This window comes from Chroicocephalus ridibundus, chromosome 14 (genome assembly GCF_963924245.1).
Source record: "Chroicocephalus ridibundus chromosome 14, bChrRid1.1, whole genome shotgun sequence".
Taxonomy (NCBI): Eukaryota; Metazoa; Chordata; class Aves; order Charadriiformes; family Laridae; genus Chroicocephalus; species Chroicocephalus ridibundus.
The window spans coordinates 9,987,341-10,012,523 of NC_086297.1; the positions used below are offsets into that span (position 1 = coordinate 9,987,341).

Consider the following 25,183-nt stretch of genomic DNA (forward strand, 5'->3'; position numbering starts at 1 on the left):
GGCAATTATCTCCCTGTTGTGGCCTTACTGGAAATGTAGACGGCTTGGTATCAGTTCAGTCTGTCAATGTTCCCATGGACTTAGCAGGCTGCCCGGCTGGTGGCTGCAAATACAGAAGTCTTGGCTTTGTAAGGAGCAAGTGGATGAGAGGTGCTCCACTACTTTAGGTAAAGCTTAATTTATTATACAAAGCCTGCTAACAAAACTGCAGGTTTGAGCTGCATCTTGGCAATGACAATGCGCATCATTTCCAAGCAACAGCATGGTACGTACCTCCCCCGTGCCTCCTGGCTTCACATTTAACAATACGTTCTGTGTGTCTGTAGCACACAAGAGCTGCCAGCCGCCAGCAAAAGGAAATCTCAGCCGCAATTCACAGGTACCTCCTGCTCCCTCCCTGATATGATGAAAAGCTCTTCTTGCAGGCACTGCTCTCTGTGTGAATACATAGGGAAAGGGGCTGTTTCCAAAGAGTTTCTGGAATGCTCGAAAGCTTAGAAATTTCATCAATTATTGGAAAAAGAGAGTTCAGGAAGGCTGTGAAATGGCCTTTCATTTAGCCCTACAAAGGCACAGTACTGGATACAAAAGCAGATGCCAGCAGACATCTGTCAGGAGACTCCCTGTCTTTGCTTTTGCAATATTTAAGTGAATTGACAATAATACTGGATTATGAGTTTGGGAATCACGATGGCGATACTTTGTAAAGGAGATTAAGATAGCAAATAACAATACAATCAACACAGGGTTACCAATGAACAGCCAGTTTTTAAGTTGATGTTTTATTATGATGATTATAGTAACAAAAACAATTTAAATCATTGAAGTTACAGCTATCAAATTATGGCATTTGGTGAGTCAGACCTCTTAATATTTGCCTATATTTTTCTATTGCAAAAGAACACAATGCAGTTGCTTAGAACAAACAGTGTAGATCTTTAAAGCTCTTTATAAGAGTTTTTCCTGGGCTGTGGGATGATTGGCGTCTACCAGCACAACACAACTCAGGAGGGGCAAAGTGAAACAGTTGGTAGTGATGCCGCGGAACACCACAGCAGAAAAAAAGACACGAAAAACAAAGTGTGCTTCAGTGAGCTGTAAAGATCACAAGGCTTGCATCGCGTGACTAATTTTGCTAAGCCACTGTCACTGGGTAGAGGTGTCCAAATATAACCTTTCTTCTCAAAACGTGTCCAGCTCTCTGTCCCCAACTGGTGTCAAAGAGTAGAAATTAAACCTGCGCATCATTAAACCTGAATCCCTGAAGTTAATACAACGTGAGTTCTCAAATATCACTTTGTCTTTTTTACAAAGGACTCAAAATCTGAGTTTACACCAAAACCACCCAGTGTCAGCCTTCAATTTGAACACCATATATATACACACATATAGATTTTTCAACACATAGACACATTTATTTTTCTCATTAAGACCACACAAAAGAACTGCCATGGCCTGCAATTTTAAGGCAATATTTTTCTAGATAGAGGAAAATAATGCGTACACCACTGGAAATCTCCAGAAGCACAGTATACAGCTCGATTGTGTAAGCCGGAGCACTTGGCACTTCCTCAACGGCACCCACAGCGACAACGTACAGCAGAGGGGAACTAGCTGCAGTAGGGTCATAAAGTGAAAGGTCCATACCCGACATGAGTGGCCTTTTCCCAGGCTACAGCAGCAGATACGTTATTTCCTCCAAAAATTATGGCTTTTATCCCAAACAAACCTCTTCCTCACTCCTTTTGGACACAGCTGTACTCTGTCGAAAGCTTACAGCAGTCCTGTTCTGGGAAAAAACAGGAACTGCAATTGTGCTGAAGTGCTGTATAAAGAGGAGAAGTGTTTTTCCTTCTTCTCTATATCCTTGAGCAGTCTGGACTCTTTACAGATACCCTTAGCTTTGGCTTATTGAATAAACATATTATAACATTCATCACGATATAACAGATTTCCCAACTGGATCAGCCAAAATAACATACTCAGTAAATACGCAAAAGCCTTTGAATAGCCAGGGATTGCCATCTCTTCATGAAGTTTTGACTGCATTCCACCACATTAAAATTGAAAAGACAAAATCCAACAAATAAGCTGAGCGTGGAGTTAAAAGGGTATCTTAGATCAGCATGAGTGTAAAGCCCCGACTGGGGAGCGGAGAAAAATCCCAACACATAACAGCACTAGTCTCCTGTGCCAAAAAAGAACACAATTTAAGCACAGAGGTTTTTCTGTATTTCTAAAACTAATTAATAACTTTTTTTTGATGTCTTTCATGATGAACTTTCCCTTTAGATGTGATTGTAGCAAATTTCAAGAGTCACATGTCATCCTACACCCTTTGAGATTTCCTGCTGGGAAGTTTCAGCTGGTCTATGGGTAATTAAACCATGTCAAAATGATTCACTACGTATTCATAGTGCTTCAGGGATCTGCTTTTCCAATTGTGCTGCTGGTGACTTTTGCTCAAAAGCCTGATACTAGATTAGGTCTAATGCAAACTTTTGAGGATTTATTCAAATCAAGCGTGGATGATAAATCATTTGAAGATGACATACTGCCAGTGAACTACCAAATGGGGATCCCTGAAGTGCAGAATTTCATCGCACGCTGTCTGCATGCAGGATACCCAAACCTGTCTTCAGATGCAGAAATACTGCAGTCTTTTCTGATAGGTTCCTGTCCACTGGCATTACTGTTGAAAGTATCGTACAATAAAATCGCCAGTATTATGACCTAATTTGTCAGGGAGGTTGATATCATACTTCTGTTCAGGCTGGGAAGGGGCTATGGCCTCCATGACCCGATGCCATTTCTGAGGGAGCTGGATATAGCCCTCACATCCACCCTTGCCCAGGAACGAGCACACACAGATGTCCTCACCCTGCGTGTGGCTGGCAAAATCAAACACCTATTCAAAACGCCGAAGCCCTCTAAGTCAACAAACCAATCACCCGTACAAAATGCTTTTTTCGATCTAGAGACTACCTCGGAGTTAAAAAAATAAAGACTCATAGGCGTGCTATCGCATTACAAAATAGAAGACATGCAGAGAACATCTGCCTCAGGGTTCACAGATCCCTCCTGAGCACAGATACAGTTCTCTCAAGAATTTCAGATGAACTGATAGTTTCAGTCATGAAAACCACTGAGAGAATTCAGCTGGCTTAAACTCGTGCTGCTGAGCCAGCCGCACGTCTTGCGATGACTGCTGTCCTCAGCGGAGCACCAGGAGAGGACGGGAGATCCAGGGATCTTCTCGTGTTGCTTGTGAAGGCCTGGAGCTGGACGACTGTGGCAATCACAGTCCTCAGTGAATGCATAGATGTGGCGAAGGTACGTTTGTGAAAACTACCATGAGGTCTCGTATAAAATGAGCTGAAGAAATTCAGATGAATGCTGTATGTCATTACTGAGGAGTATGCTGCTGGAATAGAGGCATGGTTTTCCCATTTGTAGATCTTTTCCAAATAGATATGAAGTTTTTCATGTCAGGAAGCAGTTTGTTTTTTCTATCAGCTGCAGAATTGAAGGAAAAAGATCTGTGAGACCACCAAAGGCACAAGTTGATTTCACTGATATAACCCAATTGCCTGTATTTAAGCTCAGAAATCTGAAGTGTAAAGTCCTCAGGGCAGCTACCTTGTTCCAATTGCTACTGATGTCCCACTCCTTGCTCTGAAAGGTGAAAGAACTGCAGCTTCTTTGTACAGCGAGTTCATGGCATCTCTGCTGAAACGCTGCCCCGTTGCTGTGGCCCATCAGCCTTTGCCTTAGAGGGGCTCTAGGACAGGCCTGAAACATCACCGAGCGTTACACCACAGGGCAGGACCTCAGGAGAGCCACTAGTGGTCAAATTTTTACCTATCACATCAATATATCAATATGTCTTAACATAACAACTGCAGTGAAATGAGAGTTGTGTTATCTTCAGTGGGTTTTGCAAGCACTTGTGCAACTCTCGTTTTTCACAGATAGCCTTGCGTTTTCTCTAACTGTAGATGTGCAAACATCTCAGCTAGTTCCCATTGGCTTCCTTTAGAGTTACCAGAGAGAAATAGGCACCTTCACAGGGTTAATCTTGAACTTTAACTTCTAACCAATAAGTTAACCAAATTCAGACTTAGAAATCTAATTCTTAAACTTCTAGACGGAAACAAGCAACATTTGTTTCTAAAGGATGGACTAGTCCAGTAACTAAGAGGACATCTCTCAGCTTCTGGCCTTACACGAGGTCCCATAAACCCTGGAGCCAAGTTGGCTACAGGATATAGGGGGGGATCAAGGGGCGTCTGTAGAAATGCGTAAATGATCCACACACGAGTACTAGAACCACTGCAAAGTCATGTAGGGGCTAAAATCTATTGACTCAGACTTGATGCAGGGAGGAAACGGGCATCCACTGAACACGGTCCTAGTAAACACATCTAGTTCTTCACTGAACACCCTCCTGCCATTGTAGTAATGCCATTTCAGCATTTACCAGAATTAAACCCCAAAAAGTAAAATCTTACTATTAAAAAACTGGTGGGTCGCTATGATACGTCCTAGGAAAACAATAGCAAAAAAAGTAGCAGCATTAGCAAGGATTTACTTAGAAGACTGAAAAGTAACAGACTTGCAGTTGTTTTTTTCCTAATTTATATTTGTCTGAAATTCCTGAGCAACTCATTGGTATCCATCTCAAACAGATCCACAGGCCTTGTGTTTTGTCCACAAATCCCACCCCGTGTGGCAGGTGTGATGCTTTGCCATATGACAGCACAGTTGCATCCCAAGTTCTATACTCTGTTGCAGCACAACTGTTTCAGAAGTAAGAGGTGGTTTCGTATTATCTCACTTCAAGAATGCCACAGTCTCTGTGTCATGATGGAGGAGGAAAGAGCAGAGTGCGATTCCGAGGAAGGCAGATGTTTCCAGAAGATTTTATTCACATGACTCCCTATTTACTCCTTAGAGCCTATCCCAGCCCTTTCCATGCATATTAGTTTACAAACCAAACTCTTCCCTTGGATGTATCACGGAGAATATTCTGTCTTAAATTAAAATTGGCTCTTTAGTGGGCAGAGCTGTGAGTGGGAGCCACTCACCCAAAGGACCTGTCAGCCCACGTCTGGATGTTCAGTGGTCTCCTGAGCTGTGACATGTCTCTGCAGAGGAAGCTGCCCAGAAACGTTGCAGTCCAAGACTGCTCCAAGGCACTGGATCCCACCAAGGTAGGGCCGAGTGATGCAATCACTTGTCTGTATTACTGTACCAGCCAGGAAATGTATTCTGGGCTTAGTTTTCATAATAAAGTCAGCCGACTGGGGACTATGCCATGGCACTAAATGCAGAGGTGGAGTTCGTACCAGCTGTCAGCCCAGCCTCCCCTTCACTGTGAATATCACTTAGCAACTTCATAAACAATATTATGGAAATAGGATCCAGAAAGAAAACCCTGTATGCTTTTTCCACTACCAGCGCCGTTTGCAAGGCACGTTACCCATAGGAAACATCACATTTTGTCAGAATGTACCTTGGCCATTTCGGTTCTGTTGAACACAATACGTTGCCAGTGCTGCTCCACAAACCCCAAGAATCAGTATTGTGGTGATGATGCCAGTGCTACTCTTTTCATCAACTAAAAGTTGAGGATCATCTGGAAAGTAGAAGAAAATAGAGTTCAAGTGAATCAAAGGACGTTTGCCAAGAAATGAGCTTGCCTCATAAGCACCAGCTAGGAAGAACTGGTGCTTCTGCAATGGAGGCCACAAAAGCTCATAATGAGAGAAGAACTGGTGAATGAGAGAACGAATAGCCTCTAGCTTAGGATCTCTTAAGGAAGATACCTGTAACAAAAGAATGACTCTATCAACATTCGAAGCAAATTCTTGACTCCCCACCACAACAAATACCTTTGAACTTCTCTCTCATCTGAAATAACCAAAAACAAGAGGTGCAAAGCCCATCCTTAATGACAGGTCCAAAGGCCACTAAGGAAATCCATTTTGACCATTTCTTAAAGACCTCAATGCACAGGAATTTAAACATATAAATATCTAGAAAGGTTATTTTAATACTTCTTTAATTTGGAAGTGAAATAATAGAATCATCCAGCGTATATTCAAAATTTACCAAAGAAAAATCCCCAAACAAAGAAAACCCAAACAACACAGGAAAATGCAAAAGGCCATAGCTCTACCAAGGACTCCCCCCAGAAAAGGATAAACAGAGTTTATGTGTCCCAAGTAAAGACACCCTGTTTTGTCCATAAGCTAAGGAAGACAACAGGGATTTCTACAGTGAAAGAAATTTGGACAGAAAAATAAGTCTGTGTGACAACCGTCCTCTTAGTCTGGAGGTAAAGCCTCATTTATTATTTACTGGTGAGTGGAATTCTTGGAAACTTGTTGCACGCCCATCACGTACCGCCTTCCCCCAGCGTCCCCGCACCTAGAGCTACACAGCTATGGTTACAGAAACCTATACCTACGGGTATACATTTCCAGGAGCGGGAAGTGACACTGGCTAGGGGAAAATCCCCGAGTTTGGATGGCTACAGCATGTGTGGGTCCAAGGTGTGAATGTACAGTACATCCACCCCCCTCCATGTCAAACTCCAGCCACATCAAGATGTCTGGGCAAAACACTCGCAAAGCAAAGGCCAAACAAACACAGGAAGAGACTAACCTAGATTTCCCTCATCAGGGATGTCAGCTATTGATTTTCCAGTTTTCTCACCCAGGTAGCACTCCAGGGAACTTCTGGACTTTATGAAGTTTATCTGTGCTGTACAGCAAATTTTAGTGACGCTACCACTCACACTTGCTGAGGAAGCTAAAAGGGAAGAGAAATTTTAATATAAATATGGATCATTTGTAAGAGCTTCAATCAAGGGTTAAAGAGGTTAATATGTTAAAAAAGCGGATCCTTCATGTACCACAAAAAATTGGAGATTGCTACAATCATATTTAATTCACGAACTGTCCAAAGCAACCAGTCATCATTTAGATTTTCTTCTCACTAAAGCTGATGAACCGCTCTATGAACCAATAATGGAAATCTTCAAATTTGAGGAAGGCGAAAAAGTTTTCACAGGTAATTAAGAAAACCAAAACATTTGTAAAAAGCTTATCATTACCTTTTTGCATTTAAATTCTACACAAATAATAATCATGACAAAATTTTGCACCTTCCATTTACCCACAGGAACCAAAGAAGAGGAACAAGCAGCTGTACAAATCTCAGAGGTCGCAAAGTGCATCTCCTGCCCAGCCCGCATGCCACTGTGGCGTTATCTAACTCATTCCTCTTCTAAGAGGTGGGAAATGTACAGGCCATTATATTGAAAACTCCTTCCTACCTACACATTCCACACTCAGCACATCCACCAGTTACCCTCCCAAGGGATACAAGGCTTCTATGTCTACAGCAATTTCCAGTTGTCACTCTGGATGTTTTAGTGTCACGCAAGCTTCACACAGTGGCAACAGCATGTAGATATTTTGCAATGGTAAGCGTAAATCCAGGAGAGAAACGGTTTACACTGATCAGAAATTAAATACACAAGGAACTGTTAGGCTGAACAAAAGTATATGAAGGTTGAGAATTGGGCCCCCAACATAAGAAGGATATGGATCTGTTGGAGCGAGTCCAGAGGAGGCCACGAAGAAAATCAGAGGACTGGAGCACCTCTGCTGTGAGGACAGGCTGAGAGACTTGTTCAGCCTGGAGAAGAGAAGGCTCCAGGGAGACCTTAGAGCCCCTTCTAGTACATGAAGGGGACCTACAGGAAAGCTGGGGAGGGACTCTGGATCAGGGAGTAGGGCGATAGGATGAGGCGTAACTCTTTTAAACTGAAAGAGGGGAGATTTAGATTGGATATTGGGAAGAAATTCTTTGCTGTGAGGGTGGTGAGCCGCTGGCCCAGGTTGCCCAGAGAAGCTGTGGCTGCCCCATCCCTGGAGGGGTTCAAGGCCAGGCTGGACGGGGCTTGGAGCAACCTGGGCTGGTGGGAGGTGGCCCTGCCCAGGGCAGGGGGTGGCACTGGGTGATCTTTAAGGTCCCTTCCAACCCGAACCATTCTATGATTCTATGATTTTTTTCTTGTTTTCTTCTGTCAGCAATAAGATTAAAAGGATGGTCTAAGCCAAACAAGCGAGGTGATGAAAGCCACTTTCAGAGAATTATCTATGGCCAGGAGGGCAAAGCCAAATATATATTCAGTCACATGTTGACTGGTGAAATGTCATTGACTTGGATGGAGTTCAACTAAATTACACCCATGCAACCTGACTCACCACGAAGTTTTGCCTTCTTGAAGCCATTTGATACATGTACTGACAGGCATTTTTATTGCTGAATTTGACAGGTTCATGGAAGGATACCTCCTGGTTATTTACTGAATTGTACAGAAGAGCAATACAGAATGGCTCTTTAGACTAGACCCAGATTTCAGTGTGTACTGCCTGAAGTAGATGGGATTCATATATTGCAAACTCGCACAGATTTGGACCTTGAGAATTGCTGTTGCCAATAAAAAAAAAAATCTTTATAAATCAGGGTCACATGAGTTTATCTAAATCTCTACTACTATAATTTTAAGCAGTTTGACCTGAGAGAATTTAAATTATTAATGACTTAATGACTTTTTCACAAAAGAAACTAATTTTGACAAATTAGTTTACTCATTAGCCTCGCTGTTTGCCCAAATATATAACAGTTCAGTTTCATAACCGGAAATGTGTTTTCCATGTGTTCATACGCAGTAGAGCATACCTCCAGAATTCACAATGCCACATGAGTCTCCTAGTCCGTAATCGTTCTCCCAGAAGATGGCATAAATTCCTTTATAAGAAGTATTTTCTTGCTGAAAGCACATACTGATGCTTGTTTCGTATATCCTCAACTGAATTGCTTCATTTGAAAATGTCTCATTTTGTGTTTTAGCAATTATTGCAAAGCCTTCATAATTGCTTGGTTCACATGCCTCGATCTCACAGTCTTCACAATGGTAGACTGTCACATTTGTATTGCCAGAGGAAGAGTCTTGTGTCGTCTCAGCAGGGTTGCCACTGGGCATGGCAGTATCTACATGAGAAAACAAAGACAAATTATTTTCTACCGGTTTTCTCCCAAGACTTTTAGTGCTAGAGAATAGGTTTGGTGGACAAACCTAGCCATGGCTTAGGAGACATTGTCTGCCAATGGGCAATTTTTATATGGTACAGGGCCCAGTCCCCCAAATTAATTTTTTGGGTAGAAATACAACATAATTCCCCCATTGCTGCCACTGGGGTTTTAACTAGGAAGCTGGCAGCTTGGGAAGTGAGTTGAAAGACATTTCTCTTGTTGACCTAAGAGGTTCTCTGCCCAGACAGACTCAGATGAATCACCTGTTCTTATTTTTTTGCCTTCCAAACTCCTTGGCATAATGCTATCAGGTGTATCTCCAGCAGACACCCAGATCCCAGGACAAATGAAGTTCACAGCGGAGCTGCCAGACTACACCCAGCTAGATCCAGAGTCTCCCTGATGCAGTTCAGTGTTCCAGCAGGCAACAGGTCTACAGCCAAGCCAACACTCACCAGCAGCCTGGCTGAAGCACCGGAGTATGCTGGGGCTGGGTGCTGAGAGCTGACTCATTCAGACCGCCCTGGTAAAGAGCCAGTCCTTTGAGGGAGTGCTCACCTCACCTGATTTCAGACAGATCCAAAAAGTTGCCCTTCCCAAGTTAGGTGATTGTGACAGGTCAAATAAATCAACCTTCACCTTCTTAATTCCTTTTCTCACCTTAGTGGATTTTGTGGTCTTAGTTTTAACTGGACACCACTGAGTTTTCTGATAACAGTTTAAAATTTTTTAGCTACTAGCGTGCAGTGAAAAGCAATGAGATCAAACAAGGAGACTCACTTGGACGGAGAGCTGCGATGGTCAGAAGCAGGAACCATAATGTCTTGAAGCGGGGAGAGTCCATCAGGCTGCTGCGTGTGCTCAGCTCCAACAGTGCTGGATGCTCTCCTAGATCCTCCACGATCCCAGAGCAGGCTCACCAGGCTCCTCCCTCAGTCATCTACCTGTTTGAACATTAAACTCAGTGTTTAGCATCCATTATCTCATTCTTATTATCTTTCTCCATTCAAAAAAACAACAAACAAAAAAACCCAAACAAAACAACTTCCAGGCCAACTGCTGTAAAGCTTCTTCTTGCCAAGATAGCTGGAATACAGGCAAAGAAACACTCATGCTGCTCAGCTGCTACAGCACTCTGGCTTTTGCAAATGCCAAACTCATACCCTTTTCCATCTCTGGGTCAGTCACAGCAGGAGAAGACACATGGTCTTTCTGCAGGGAAAGAGAAATCCCTCCTGAGCCTGCTGGGCAGGAGGCTCCACGTCCAGGTCCTCCACGCTCCTCAAGCCAGTGGCCCTGCACACATCTTTCACTTGTTCATGCAACAAATAACATCTTGACTTGCTGCCACTTCCAAAACACACAAAAAATTAGACATGGAGGATGTTCTGTGCTGAATGAGTGTTTTGCTTGACCTAAGATGAAATATTTATTGTCAAATTAAAACTTATTTTTAATTTGGATGACCTGATAGGAAACATCTGTTCAAATTAAATACACAAACAAACAAACACTTAGTATTTCTTTCCAAAAAATGCCTTGGATTCAGTCACAAATTCATCCTCAATCATTTCAAGAAAACTGTGATGAATTTGTGAAATACGCTTTAGTAAAACACAAGTTTCACTTTCCAAAGAAGAAAGAAAAACAATCTGGAAAATTCACTTAACTTTCCTCCCTAGCCTAGCTCTGGAAAACACAAACTGCTTTGCTTCTAGGAGCTTTTCATTAGCAGCTTTCATTAAAACAACTTTTTTTTGGTATGTCACTACCTGAGAAGTACCTCAAGGAAGTTTCGAAATGAATTATGCATTAATTCCTAATTATGCATTAATTCTTTTCTTTTAAGCAGAAGTTAATGATTGCTTAACTCTCGTTATCTGTGTCAGTGTAGAGCTGCAGAAAGTCCCACCCCACTTCCCAGAAACTGATGAGACAGGAGGAACACAAAACCTACACACCAAGCCTTTTCCGACAGGCGCCCGAGGCAATCTTTGAGACCATCTGCAGAATTTCCTGGGGAATACAATCTGGGGCCCTCCCCCCCGCAGTGCCCCAAAGCTCTCGACACCCCCAGGCAGGGCCCAAGCCCAGGAGATGCTGGACCAAGCCGAGGTCCTGGCGCTGCTCTATCCGCCCCCACAAAGGTGTGATCCATCCACTTCCACTTCACACCACACGAGGGACCAATTCTTCCATTTTACGCAGGGGGCTCCTTCTCACCTATACAATCTTGCAAGAATTGCTTCTTGCCCCACCGAGGATTAACAACACTCAGAGCATCAAACGAGCACAGCATCTTTTCTCATCCTCTTCCCATACGTCTCAAAATAACTCCTGTCTTTTTGATTTTGGGTGGTTTTTTTTTTTTCAAAAACAGTTCACTCATTACTGACTTCATCCTGTTTCCTGCTGTGCAAAGCACCAGTTAACAATGTCCCCTGTCCCCTGCAGGCGAGGAGAAAGCCAAAGGACTATCGTCAACCACTGAACCACAGAACCATTTAGGTTGGAAAAGACCCTAAAAGAACATCGAGTCCAACTGTTAACCTAGCACTGCCAAGTCCACCACTGTACTATGTCCTTAAGTACCACATCTACACATCTTTTAAATACCTCCAGATTATTATACCTCCTTGTCCTCCTCGGAGCACCAGCCTGATGCAGTCCTCACCAGCTGCAGCACACCTGGCTGAGTTATTTGCCCAGAGACAATAAGTGATTTTTTTCCCCAGTAGTTTTCAGACCGAGGTCTGCACCTTCTGTCCTTGTTCCTTCTGTCTTCTCTTCTCTTTTGTGATCTTCTTGCCTCATCCTTGCCCCTCCTCTCATTGTGCTCAGAGGACATCTCCCTTCCTCTTCTCTCTCGTGACATTCCTTCCCACTGCCCCTCTTCTCTTCATTTTCAAAAGCCAGAACACTGTCCACCGAATCTCTGCCCCCTCCCACTGGTCGGTCTTAAAATCCTCTTTTTTGGATGGTTTCTGAGCGTCTTCAGCTGTCTTGGCCACTTCCTGCCATCAGTTTTAAACTTATTTTAACAATAAAATACTCAAATCTAAAATGAAACATGCTCTTGGGATAGAAAAGATTTTTCATCAGGTTTTTTGCCTGTTTACCTCTCTTTTCCAGGCAATAACAACCACGAGGAGCTGGAGTTCCTTCACCAACACACCCTGCTGACCAGCTTTTCCCCAGGTAAGACCTGACCCCATGAACAAGCCAACCTGACCTCCCTGGCAGGAGGAAGTGGATTTAACCAGAAAGTTGTAGAGCCCTAACAAGGTCTTTGGTTTTGTTTCAGAAAAGATCTATTTGCATAAAAATCACTACCCAAAACTCTCCAGCTTTTCTGTCTCCCGAAACTTCATAGCAAACACAACTCGATAAACAACTCCAACGTTTGCCAAAAAAAGTCAGTTGGTCATTAACACAATAACATCGTTTCTACCCGAGGAAAGGTCCTCTCTCCAAGTTAAAAGCTAAAGACACAGAATATTCTGGTCAGACACCTGCATTTTCTCACTCCGGCACAAGTTAAACCAGCTCATCACCTTTCCAGTGTGCATCCTCCCACCTACCCACCTCTGCCACCGCCACAGCTCACCTGAGGCTGCCACTTCAGTGGGGACCCCGCGGTGACAGCACAGGATAGGGGTCACCCAAAGGCCCGGCCGAGGAGGTGCGGAGCAGGGCTGCTGCCCCCGGGTCCCTCTCCAAGCCACCCTCAAGTGCAGTGACGGAGCCGTGAGATCCAGTGCTATTCCCCAACTGCACACACTGCATTCCCCTGCCCCATCTCTCTCCTCCAGCCCACGGCCTGGTCGACCATACAAGCCATATACTAATGTGCTTATAAAGCTGTAGACCCCCAGGCCGTGGGGTCCCCACTGAAGTGGCAGCCTCAGGTGAGCTGTGGCGGTGGCAGAGGTGGGTAGGTGGGAGGATGCACACTGGAAAGGTGATGAGCTGGTTTAACTTGTGCCAGAGTGAGAAAATGCAGGTGTCTGACCAGAATACTCTGTGTCTTTAGCTTTTAAGTTGGAGAGAGGACCAGAAAATATTTATTTGGTACCCAAAAGTATCCCATGGAGAGGATTTAAGTTTCAAACAGTCTGAAGAAAATAATTCTATAAGGAAGTAAGGAAGCAACAAATTAAAACCCAAAGAACTCAGAAGATCCTACAGATTCTATTTTCTACTCTAAGTTCCTTCCCAGAAAAGGAGCAGAATTCACAGATGAGCTAATTTGTGTATTACTTTCAGTACTGGTTCCACCTTGTTGATCTGCTGAAAACTGCTCTCAACAAGACTTTGCAATTAAAAAAAACCCCACAAAACAAATACCACGGGAAGAGATAAAACAGAGTGAGTCTATGTGTGCAGTTGTTTACACAGCTCCAATAAGCCAATACCGAAAGCAATCAGCAGGACTCTGTGCTTGAGATGAAATATCTCTGCAAAAATTCTGAGAGTAAAGTACAGGGCTCCCCAGCAACTGCTCTTAAAAATAATTTCCATAGTCACCATTAGAATACACTAATAACATTTTATTTTCTGCTTGCAGCCCCTTAAGGCAAGCAGCATGAACTGTTTCACTAGTTTAATTTCTTTTCTTTTAAAAGCAACATCCTTACTGACTGACACTTTCTGTTTTGGTTATCAGTTTTGTTTTTTCTGCACGCAGAGCCACCAGGGCGCCCACAGGTCCCTTTGGGGAGCGGAGCAGTAGCCAGAGGGAAAACAAGGCACAATCAGCTCCAGCTTGAGTGAGAGCGTCTCATGGGAAAAGAAGAGAGCGGCAAAGATTTCTACTGCAACCCTCCTGGCAAATTATCCTTTATTTGCAAATATGACAGACAGGATGGCAATTTTGGAAAAGGGGATATAAGCAAAACATGCTAAGGAGCTAGGAGGAAAAAAAAAAAATCATGTTAATTGTGTGTGGGAAAATTTATTTGGGAATTATATGAAGATGAATATGTCTAACAAACTTATTCTATTACTTCTGTGGTCACTCACACATAAATTGCACAACTTAACAAAGCTGCTGGGTTTTCGCATTCACTCAAGCAATGTGAAAGCAGCGCAGAACTGTATGAGTTGGCAGTCAGGGCTGTGAAAAGCGGTGTTAGTTATTTAGCAAGATCATGCACATGAGTAATAGATATTCTTCCTTATGGAGAAAATGTGAAACACATTAATCGTTTCCCTTTTCACCGCAGACTGTTTCAGTGCCTGTTTCTTAAAGCCTACTCAAAAAGAGGAAACGGCAACAATTTGCAAGAGAAAAGGCTGGCTGTAAGACAGGACCCCTTAAAGAAGAAAACAGGGTGAGTACCTCCAAAGTTGTTTGCATCCGTTCCTCTCCCCTTCTCCAGGCGCCTGAGCAGCCTTTCCAGCTCCCGGGTCACTCAGCTCCTCTTCCACAGCCCTGCACAGGAGATGCAGAAGCCACTTAGATCCCAGAGTAAAAGGTTCATCACCGGCTTCCCCCTTCTTTAAAAAGTAACTGGATTTTCATTTTCAGTTTCGCTTGCTATGGGCCACAGGGCAGTGGTGTCACTCAGCGATGCGAACGAGGTAAGTCCACGCTGCTGCATGGGACTCTGCAGCTGGAAACTATAGAAAAAAAATCACACACCCAGAAAACCTCCCAGGAACCTGCTTATGGGGACCTGGGGAGCAAATCTGTCTTTCCACATACTGCGACAGTGATGTGAATGGACTGGATCCGAGATCTGCTCCTGGGTCTGCTACTAATTGCCGATGCACGGAGTCCCAGAGCCTCCAGCACGGAGCTGAGCTCAGTTTATTCCCCGGCAGGGATCAGTGTTGAAGGACACCCCGCCAAAACATGCATGTTTCAGCAGCACTTCTGCTCTTTGCCTGGATTTGTGCCCATCACGTAAGCCGGCAGGGGCAGTCGGGAACAGAGGGTTGGGCAGAGTGTTTGCACAGCCCCCAGTAAATCAAAGAAACCTTTCTAATTCCCAGACCTTTTGCAACTCAGGTAAAGTAACGCTCAGTGCCCTCAAAGCACTTGGAGATTAATGCTGCACGTATTCATTTTTCAATGGGCCACTTTTACATTCGTTCTTTAATAGAGGAAATGTTATTTATTAATTCTGACCATAGAATGAAGGCTTCAAGGACCTGTTCTGCAGTATTTCACACCCTCTGTGGTCTGCTGTGCTTCAGTTCAACTTCTCTGCAGGGGCTAATAGGGCTGGTGGGAGGCTTCTTTGAACAGAGCCTTCCTAATTTCATTTCTCTTGTCCCCTTCTTTCACGTAGGACCCACGCTGGCCTGAAAGGATCACCTCCAGCATGCATACAAGGCTTCTAGATCACTGGAGGCAAAGTTTAATACTGATAGCAGCAAGTCAAGAGGTGTATGCGTTAGTTTCCAGGAGTGCAACACAAGCTGAAACAGCCACTCTCTCGGTAGGTCCCATGACTGCAAATTTTTCATTCCAGTCTGCTACGCTGGTTCTCAGCATACTGTTCAGCAGTGACTTCACAGCAAGCTTATGCTAAAAACAAATGTTTGCGCTATTCACAAATAGTCCAGACTGCCAAATTCACACATACCAAAAAGAAAACCGGATCAAAAAAAACCCACCATCTGAAGCCAGCAACAGCCATTTGTTGCCTGTCTTCCTATTTGTGGGCTTCAGGGGGTTTTGCAATGCTGGAAGCCATCTGTAGGCAATACCCTGTTCCCAGGAAAGGGAACATTCTCTGCCCCCCCACTGTCTGCTTGGAGGCTGCAGCTGGGAGCACTTCCTCCAGAAATCAGGCTCAGGGAAAAGCAAAGGAAGGTCCCAGTTGACTGGGGCTCAGCACAGATGCTACACAAGAGCATCCTCAAAGCAGCAGCGTCACGGCAGCTGCAAGATTTCCTTTCCATGTTCCCTTTCACCTGCCTCACCAGTCTGAGCCTCTGGCTCCTGCGCAGCAGTGCTAATCATCCATAAGCAGCTCAAAATAAGCTGCTGTGACAGTCTTTAGGAGGGCTGCCATCCACCCTGCCCTGCATGGCAGAGCTGGATGGGGCCACTAGAAATAAAAGTGGCAGGGCAGAGATTTGCAGGGCTATAAAAGTGATGAACTGATGAAATTATATACTTTAGGATGCACAGCCAGTACCAAAGAAGAGCTTTTAACGCACAAAAAATACCCACGTGCTGTCATATGGCTTGTCCTGGAAGCTGGGATTTTGCCTGTGGCAAATCAGTTTGGGTCAGCGTAGGTGGCTGAGACAAGAGAGTGGCACTGTCCTGAAGGGTAAAGAGCATCACTGAGTAGATAAAAAAAAGCGGGGAGCCTCATGTCAAAACCAGGGAGCAGTCAGGACACAGACCAAAATCTCACTGTGCAACCTGCCACGAAGAAGTAGCTGCAGAGAGAGTTCTTGTCTCTTTGTTCCCAACACCCATATAAATAGACCAGGACAGAAAGAGGAAATGGTTTTTAAGTCCGTTTTCATAACTAACAATCAAACCATTACTTCTTTGTTTTTTCTAAGTCTGGAATGCAGAGAAGGGCTTTTATTTCTGTACTTTCTCAGAAATGCTTCCTGTCAAAATAGTTTCAGAGCAAGCGAGACCCATAGCAGGGAAGGGTCTGGAGCAAGGCTCGCTGCAAGGCGATGGCAGGGGCTGCTCTGCACCCCAGTGCTTCTGGCATGGCTGGCAGAGAGATGGTGTGAGCCCGTCCAAAACGGGGCTAAGCATCTTCTCTGCTCAATCCAGGGTCAGAACACTTCTATAAGGGAAAGGCTCCAGAAGTTACCATGGGTCGGGTTACACGTGCACATAGTATCATGGAATCACAAAATGGTTTAGGTTGGAAGGGACCTTGAGGATCATCTAGTTCCAACCCTCCTGCCCCGGGCAGGGACACCTCCCCCTAAACGAGGGGCACCTTCACTATTATGGGGCATGGTGAGAGCTCTCTCAAGAGCCCTGGCAGCAGACATCTCTAACACACACTGGCCGCTGCTGGCAGCTCACGCCGAGCTGACCCATCACACATTGCACCTTTCCCTGCCAGCTGCAACTACCTGAAATTCCTCATTGAAAAGTAACTTGCCATTACAGAAGAACAATGTGTCTGATAAGGCAGCCTTCAAGTCCATCAGTTAATAAAGAAACTAAAAGAAGCCCTGTGTGTGACGTTTTCCCTGAGTGCATGGCATGAGATATACTCTGACATGCAGATACGGGGGAAAACGCCTCCTAAGACCTTGCTGACTCAACACCTCTACCCGAGGACAGGGTGAGCTATAACAGGGACATACGTTTGAGCTGCTGCTATTGCCACACACGTCAGACCCACATACCGCAGCATCTCCATCAGGAGACAACCTCCCTTTTTGCCCCTCCATCAATCCATACCCACCCTCTTTCTCTGGCGTATCAGCTGTTGATCCTGTTTCCAGGTTGCAATTGGTCTCAAAGAACAGCCAGAAACAAGGGAAAGAGAAATGCATCACAGCTCCCTACTTCTGAGCTGAATCCCCTTACGCCTCAGGAACAAGTTTGCAGCCCTGTGCTCTCCTGCAGTCCTCTGCCCGTCTCAAATAAGACCTTATGGAAACTGGAAGACCAGTGCATGCACCAGTGCTGGGTGGGGGGAGAGGACTTCAGAGCTTTCTCAGTCCTTTGGCTCCACATCAAAGGTTTTTTTTATTATTATTTTATTTAAATACAGCAATGGTTTTGCAACCAGTCCAACCATTACTTCCAACCGCCCCATCTTTGACAAACAGGCCACTGAGAAAAATAGTTGGCCGGCACTGTTTTAATGTGTGACACAAATAACACAAGGGAACAAGTTGTAGCCAAGGCACATAGCAAAGACGCATACTGGGGTTTTTTGGATCTCTGGAGGATTGAATGGTTTGAGAAATTGACAACAGGACGAAACTCAAACCCAGCCTGTCCAAATAGCAGCTGTGCTGAAGTTCTAGTGCAAGCTGTCAGTGCAAAAGGTATCAATATTCTGAGAATCTGACTCGATTTTCATTTTTCTTTTGCTTTGATTCATTTTTCACAGAAAAAGTTAGTTTCCAAGTACGAAAATTAGCTGATACCCAGCCACACAAGAGGTGCTTCAGATTAGCCTTTTCTTAAGGGCCACAGCATTGAGTTCCCCTGGCCCTGTTTTCGCGTGGGCTTTCATTTTCAGTTTTGCCTATGAGCGATACCCAATTCCTCAAATGCCTGCTTTCTACAAGCATGGAACAGAAATACGGGGGAAACATATGCTGCCTACGCTAAAATTTCCAAGAACAGACAAAGAACTTCAGTATCCAAGAACTGTTTTGAGAAGTTTATTTTAGTTTATGTAGATAGAGCCTGCACTGCATCCTTTGACTCTAAATTAAGTACCCGATTAATAGAAAAAAAATAGTATTAATTTATGTCTTCAGTGAGGACTTTCCCCTTCTCTGACTCACTCAGAAATATGCTTTAGGAATTTATTTCTCTTTGTGGGCTGTAGAACCCCCTTGTCATGTAACACAAGACAAGAGACCTGGAAATAAGATGACAAACAATATGCTATAGAATCATAGAATGGCTCGGGTTGGAAGGGACCTTAAAGATCATCTAGTTCCAACCCCCCTGCCGTGGGCAGGGACACCTCCCACTAGATCAGGTTGCTCAGAGCCCCGTCCAACCTGGCCTTAAAAACTTCCAGGGATGGGGCTTCCACCACCTCTCTGGGCAGCCTGTTCCAGTGTCTCACCACCCTCACGGTGAAGAACTTCTTCCTAACGTCCAGGCTGAATCGACCCATCTCTAGTTTTAATCCATTCCCTCTAGTCCTACCATCACCCGACATCCTAAAAAGTCCCTCCCCAGCTTTCTTGTAGGCCTCTGCAAGGTCTCCTCGGAGCCTTCTTTTCTCCAGATGAGAGAATTTATCTGCTAAACTATTTGTAAAACCTCTGGAGTACCTCTAACAGCTGACCAGCAGCCTACTCCTGCATATGCACCAATTTCTGTTTAAGGCAAAATTTTCAAGTTCCTTGCACATTTTTAGCCTCAAAGCCCAACCAACTTACAGACAACTAACTTGATGGATGAAGGACAGTTTTATTCTGGTTTACTGATGTCGCTACTATCAGTGTCCTTATTCAACTCTATTTATACTGCAATAATCCTAGAAACTTTACTCCTGAAGGGGGCTTCATTTTGACTTCCAAGAGAGATAACATCCAACATGAACTTTCTCCTACAGCCAAGGAATCTTGTCCTTTGATCCACCCTGACACCATAAAAACTCTTTAATCCAGAAATACCAGCCCAGAACGTTAACATGAACTTGAGCCAGAACTTCACCCAGACACTCAACCTGAGAAATGAACCAGAAAACATGAGGTGAAAAATCACATACTATGAACACAGAACCCCCCGTAGTTTTTCTAAGGCATATGCATGACTACAAGTAGTGGTTTGGGCTTCTATCCCTTTTTGCTTCAGAGAACTATTACGTGTTTTTTTATATATCTTATTTCATGTTCCAGGAAATTGAGAGAGTAATAATAAGGCCCAGGGCTATATTCCAAATCTCAGCATTAACAGTTATTTTCCCATTATATCATTGGTCTTGGATTGTTTTGTCACTGGTTTTGGTTTCCAAATCTCACTTACCTACAAAACCCACACATTTATGTTTGCGAGGGAATCCCCTGCTAATCTGCTACGTTAGGAAAATAGCATGTGAAGTAATTTATGGCCGAAACATAAAAATGAGAACGATAATTGTTTATGACAACCATTCTAGTGTCATAAAAGTGATCTTTATTGCCAAGGAATTCACCGGTCAGGCACCATACACGGCTGTGAACACCAGGAAAGGTGAAGTTTTTTCCGTCAAAGTTGCCTTACAAAATTGAGTATACACAGTAAGCTTTGTTCAGAAGAATGGTAAAGGATGCTACTACGAAAGACAGTAGTCTCTTATCTCTTGGCACTGGTGACTTACTGCAACAGAAACCAATGAAACTATCCAAAATACTGCTAGCAGAAAGAGCTTTTGTGGTTAGTCTAAGAACCACATGGTGAACTTCAGACAGCTATTTATTTTAGTTAATATATGGAATCTTTAAAACCTTTATTATAAGGTCAGAATTCATCCTTGATTTGAGTCCACTGCTTTGAAAAGGAATATAAAAATCATAAAATGGTTAAAGTTTGAAGTGACCTTAAAGATCATCCACTTCCAACCCCCCTGCCATGGGCAGGGACACCTCCACTAGACCAGGTTGCTCAAAGCTGCATCCGAGTGCTTGATTCTTCACCCAGTAGACAAAGATTCACAAGGTGCATTTTCCCAAGGTGCGTTTTCCCAAGGTTTCCATATCACCGTATTAGCAATTTCCACCCCTCCAGTTGTGGTCATACGGGTGGATAAGTCTGTGGATGGATGGATGGATGGATGGATGGATGGATGGATGGATGGATGGAGTGAGTGAGTGATGGAGTGTGCTCACGGATGAACAAGTACATGGGAAGATGGATGGATGTGGGGGTCACAGAACAATTAACGATAATAGAAAACAGACAGAGCATTTACCTACAAAATTGGAAAGCAGACAGAACAATAGAAGATAGATTAGAAGGGAGGGAGTGCCAATTTTACCCGTCTCTCACAACCTAAACTAAGCTAAGTCTAATTAGCACGGTAAAAATCACACCCCTGGGAGGAGATCTTATATGCTAATGTTAGACCACCTTTGCATAATGAGCTGGAATTAATTAGCACATGCACTGTAGTTTGTAGTTACGTGATGTCTTGAACAATAGCTAATTAATCAATGAACTTTTTTCCCGATGTATAAATGTATAAAATTTGGTTGTGCCTTGTGTGGGAGTGCTGGCTTTGCAAATTTTGCACCCTCTTCTGCACAGAAGTGAATACGGCCCCGTGTGTAGTTACTGGCTGCTGTGCATCGGGCTCGAACCCTGTTAAGGAACAACACAATTCCATATCCCAGAGATGCTGCACTGTTCAGTGCTTCCACAGTATCCGTACCTGGAGATACCCCGTGAAACAGCCCCTACCTCAAGTGCACCACCCTGGAAACAGAAGACAGACCAAGGGCAAGAATGAGGACAGATTATCTTCTTCACCCCACAGATAGATGGATTGCAGCCATAATTTTGATCCTTTACTGCTTTGACTTTGAGGCCATGGTCAGTAACAGAGATGCATGCTGCAACCGTAGAGGTGAGCCTCCTCTACTCCTCTCTGCTGCGTGGGGTAGCACAGCACAGGGATCCCCCCGTGCCAGTTATGGTCTGGATGCCATATAAATCCTCAGCCTCGTTAGTTGCCAGGCTAGCCAGGGCTGGTGGGCCACGCAGAGAAGCTGCGTACCAGTTGAGCAGGACCCCGCTGCCAGGACACAAGCATTTTACCAGCTTTACGACTTATGATGCAAGGTGCTATGAACAAGCATGGACATGGTGTGATGCCTCCCACTCCAGAAGACTGCAGGGCGTTGGATGAGTCAGGAGAGCTTCATCGTCATACTACCACACTTCCTTCAACACAATCACTTAGCAGCAGCTGCTCTTACTAGCATGCAGATTCACTGCAGAATGGTGCAATCACCTTCTTGGCCTTCCCCAGGATCAGGCAGTTTCTGTTACGATTGTTTCGTTTGTTCATTTTAAGAAAAGTGACAGGAGAGTTATTTTGAAGTCTGCATAAGAGGTGCTCTCCCTACGCGCCAAGCTCACGTGCTGCTTGTGCCTCTGCTTTGTTTCGCTGTCGACCCGTTTAGAGCTGCAGACGTTGGCTGACCCAGGTTGAAGCAGTAATCCTGCCATATCTGGGGAGAGAGCAAGTCTGAATAAAGCAGCTCTTCCAAGACTTCCATGAGTCTTGTTTGTACTGTACAGTACCAGCATTTGGAAAATTCCTGGATGGGGTGCAACCAAGCTCTTCTCTTGCAAGAAATAAACGTTAAAGATGTCCCTGCTGACTGCAGGGGGCCTGGACTAGATGATCTTTAAAGGCCCCTTCCAACCCAACACCCATAGAATCCTATGATTCTATGACTCCAGTGTTTGTGGCAATGTCCCAAAGCCTGCAGCCCAACCTTCCTCTAAAAGGCAGGTCATTTCCTTGAACAGCACTGAGCTCTCCAGGTGTGCCAAACAGGAACCATATCTGCAGTTGTAGACCATTAATCTAGAAGCAGTTTGTTGGCTTTTCGGGAGAAACACCATCCTTTTCCGAGCATCCGTACACCCTGAGTGCCTCAGGGCTCTGGTTTTGACTGTGGACACAACTATAGCACAACTGATACCCAACAGCATCTCAGAGATCAGAATAACAGGGAGCAGAGATTCAAAACGTTTCCAGCTTTACAGACACACTCAAACCCAACATTGCTATAGACAGTTTGTCCACAGCAAATAAATAAACTACAACAGGATCCAAAGTCTTCTGTGAAAGGAAACCGAAGGAACTGAACAGAATTATTATTGCGTAATACCAAAGTTAGCTGTTATAATTTTCCCTTTAATAACAGAGACCGAGAACTATAAAAGAGAAACTACAACTAAAATCCAGGATTTGGTCCGTGATTACTTTGATTTCTCCCTAACTGTGGGACCCTAACTATTCTTTTTTCTTCACTGTTAAACAGGACATACTCCCTGAAAAATCATATGTCCGAGATCATCAGCCAAAGCACACAAGTTACTCTTCCTTCAGTACAGATTTTCAGGAACACCAAAAAGCACAGCTTTTCACAGACTAAAAAGAAGAGAAAATAGATGAAAGGAACATTAGTGTTCCTGAAGCAGGAGTTGACACGCTTCTCCAGACTCATCTGCCAGATTTAAGGATAACATTTGGTGTTTACTGAAGTTCAGGTTTGCCCTTTTGGAGCACAGATCTGTAATTATCGTGGAATCAGAACTGAAAAGATGAATCAAGGCAACATTTAAAAAAAGATCTTGTAATATTAATCCTTGCTGATAAAGCTCCAGCAACAAGCCCTTCCCATGGGGCAAAGGTCCCCACGGCAGTTTACAAGCACCAGCTGTTACTTTCAGAAAAGAGATTTCTAAGTTTTTGAAGGCAGCGCTGGGGAGTTTGAACACACCTGGGTCCCCACCCTGCAGAGAGAGAAACGGCCTGAAGAGGAAGACTTTGTCCAAGTTAATAAATAAGATACTGTTCCCTGCTCATCCATGGTCCATGCATCAGTTTGCTTTTAGATTCTGAAAAAGACCAGCTCATTCCCTCTGAGACAAAAGGGTGTTAACGGATGGGCTCCCTCCTTGTGTCTCCCTTCCTTTAGCTACAGAGTGAACTCTGAGGTTTATGTTCCTGCCCTATGGCAAATATGACCTTCGCATTAGCAGTTCTATCAAGCTGTTCACGGTTTCTGCGTGCCCCATCAGCCCGCTTTCCATATGTGCCATTATGAGTCCTGGCACAAACACAAGAGAAGATCTCAGCTTCCCCCCAGGGCAGCCACTGCTGCTGTAAGGCAAAGCCTCACACATAACCAGGAAAGGTGCCTGCAGCCACCAACGTGCATAAATGGGGGAGCTTAAACATCTACAGCCACGTCCTAGTTCCTAGCCTTTCCTCAATGAATCCAGGCGTTTAGGAAATGAGCAGAAGTTAGTGCATCTTCCACCTTCCTACATTTTTTCTTTTCTCAAAAGAGCTGTTCTTTTGGCTTTCACGGGGATCCTCTAACTGCTGGGAAGCAGAGGAAAGCAAAACCACTGCACTGCACTCCATTTTTTACCAGCTTAGAAGGCACCGCGTCCCATATTTCAACGTACCTTCCTGCTGAGACCAGCCCAGCAATGCAGCTGCTCCCGCTTGGACCCTTCCCTGGGTACAGCAAGTTTTGAGGACTAGCACATGCCAAAGCATCCTCAACACTCCAACACAGCACCTTTCCTCCTCATCTGCTGCATCTCCCTGCAGCTGCTCACTTCTCTCCTTACCAGCCTTTCCCCTTCCCTGGGAGCTGAGGAAAGCTCATTCCTGAGGACACTTTTGAGATCTGCCCATTCTCAGATGGGAACGGGCTCCAGTTTCACCAGCAGATTCAGGTGATTGGGGAGGGGGGTGGTTTTGTGGTGTTTGTTTGGTTTGAAGTATTGTTTGTTTGGGGTTTTTTGGTTTTGTTTTTGTTTTTTTTTACAATCCGTATTATATCTTACATGGTGGTGGCAAGCTGCAGTTTGGCATGCCAGTCAAAGGAGCAATTCTGTGGTGAACTCTGCTGCCTCCGGCACCACGCAAAGGAAAACTTCAGGGCCTATAAGGGCAGGGTACACAGACGAGGATAAAATCTGCCGCTTGCCTTCTCTCTGTTTTTTTGGGGTTTTTTTTGGTGTGGCAAGGAGGCAAATCAAACTATTGAAGTTCTTTTAAACTCTCAGCAAGCACAGCACAAGGTTACAACGGGAAAGTGACCTGGAGAGCGGCTGACCCCACACCTTTCCCTCTCCCCCGTGAACCTAGATAGTGTCATAGAGCCATAAAGCTCTTTTCCTTGACCTGGCCATTCTTTTTGGCATACGCAATGACATTTCTGGACCCTGACCATCACCGCGCGTGGTCCACAGCTGGTTACAGACAGCAGTCCCAGCTCCCCGCTGCTACAAGCGTCCCAGAAGAGCAATGCCTCCTCCCAGTCCACAGTCCACTCTCTCACTCATGATGGTTTTCGTTTGCACTTTGTCCTTATTTTCGTCCCATGACTGACAGACCAAAAGGTCCAGGCAAGTTGATCGCGTTTACAAGTTGTGTTTACAAACTGCGTGCTAAAGAAAGCAGCGTTTCTGGGAAGGATTTATGTCCTCGGCTTTCCCTCAGCACTGCAGGCTGAGCCCTCGACGTTCGAGAGGTGGACCATGAGCTTAGGGAGACACCATTTCAGGGTTTTATCTAGAAGACATCGCACATCAATGAGCAGCTTAATCACAGTGCTGCAAAACCACCGCTGCCCCGCAGGTGACTCCGGGGATGATTTGGTTTGTTCTTACAGTCAAGAGTTCAGGACTTCTGTATTAGAA

At 44.5% G+C, this 25,183-nt stretch overlaps 1 protein-coding gene and 1 long non-coding RNA gene across 5 annotated transcripts; one reads left to right on the forward strand and one right to left on the reverse strand.

Moving 5' to 3' along the window:
* Nucleotides 1-766: 766 nt before the first annotated feature.
* Nucleotides 767-15,001, reverse strand: LOC134523448 (uncharacterized). 4 transcript variants are annotated; one of them, XM_063352384.1, is made up of 7 exons: nucleotides 14,819-15,001; nucleotides 14,453-14,545; nucleotides 9,892-10,055; nucleotides 8,758-9,069; nucleotides 6,670-6,816; nucleotides 5,516-5,638; nucleotides 767-3,516 (listed from the first exon to the last, which is right to left on the reverse strand). In XM_063352384.1, the coding sequence occupies exons 3-7, from the start codon at nucleotides 9,953-9,955 to the stop codon at nucleotides 3,407-3,409; spliced, it is 756 nt and encodes a 251-aa protein (XP_063208454.1). In that variant the 5' UTR covers nucleotides 9,956-10,055; nucleotides 14,453-14,545; nucleotides 14,819-15,001; the 3' UTR covers nucleotides 767-3,406. The 4 variants fall into 4 exon arrangements, with proteins under 4 accessions (XP_063208454.1, XP_063208453.1, XP_063208455.1 ...); XM_063352383.1 differs by having other exon boundaries at nucleotides 14,453-14,733; XM_063352385.1 differs by lacking the exons at nucleotides 14,453-14,545; nucleotides 14,819-15,001 and adding an exon at nucleotides 11,744-11,954.
* On the forward strand, nucleotides 13,884-25,183 carry LOC134523449 (uncharacterized). The gene is made up of 3 exons (XR_010073333.1): nucleotides 13,884-14,444; nucleotides 15,408-15,557; nucleotides 22,783-25,183. It is a non-coding gene; the product is annotated as an uncharacterized LOC134523449 (long non-coding RNA).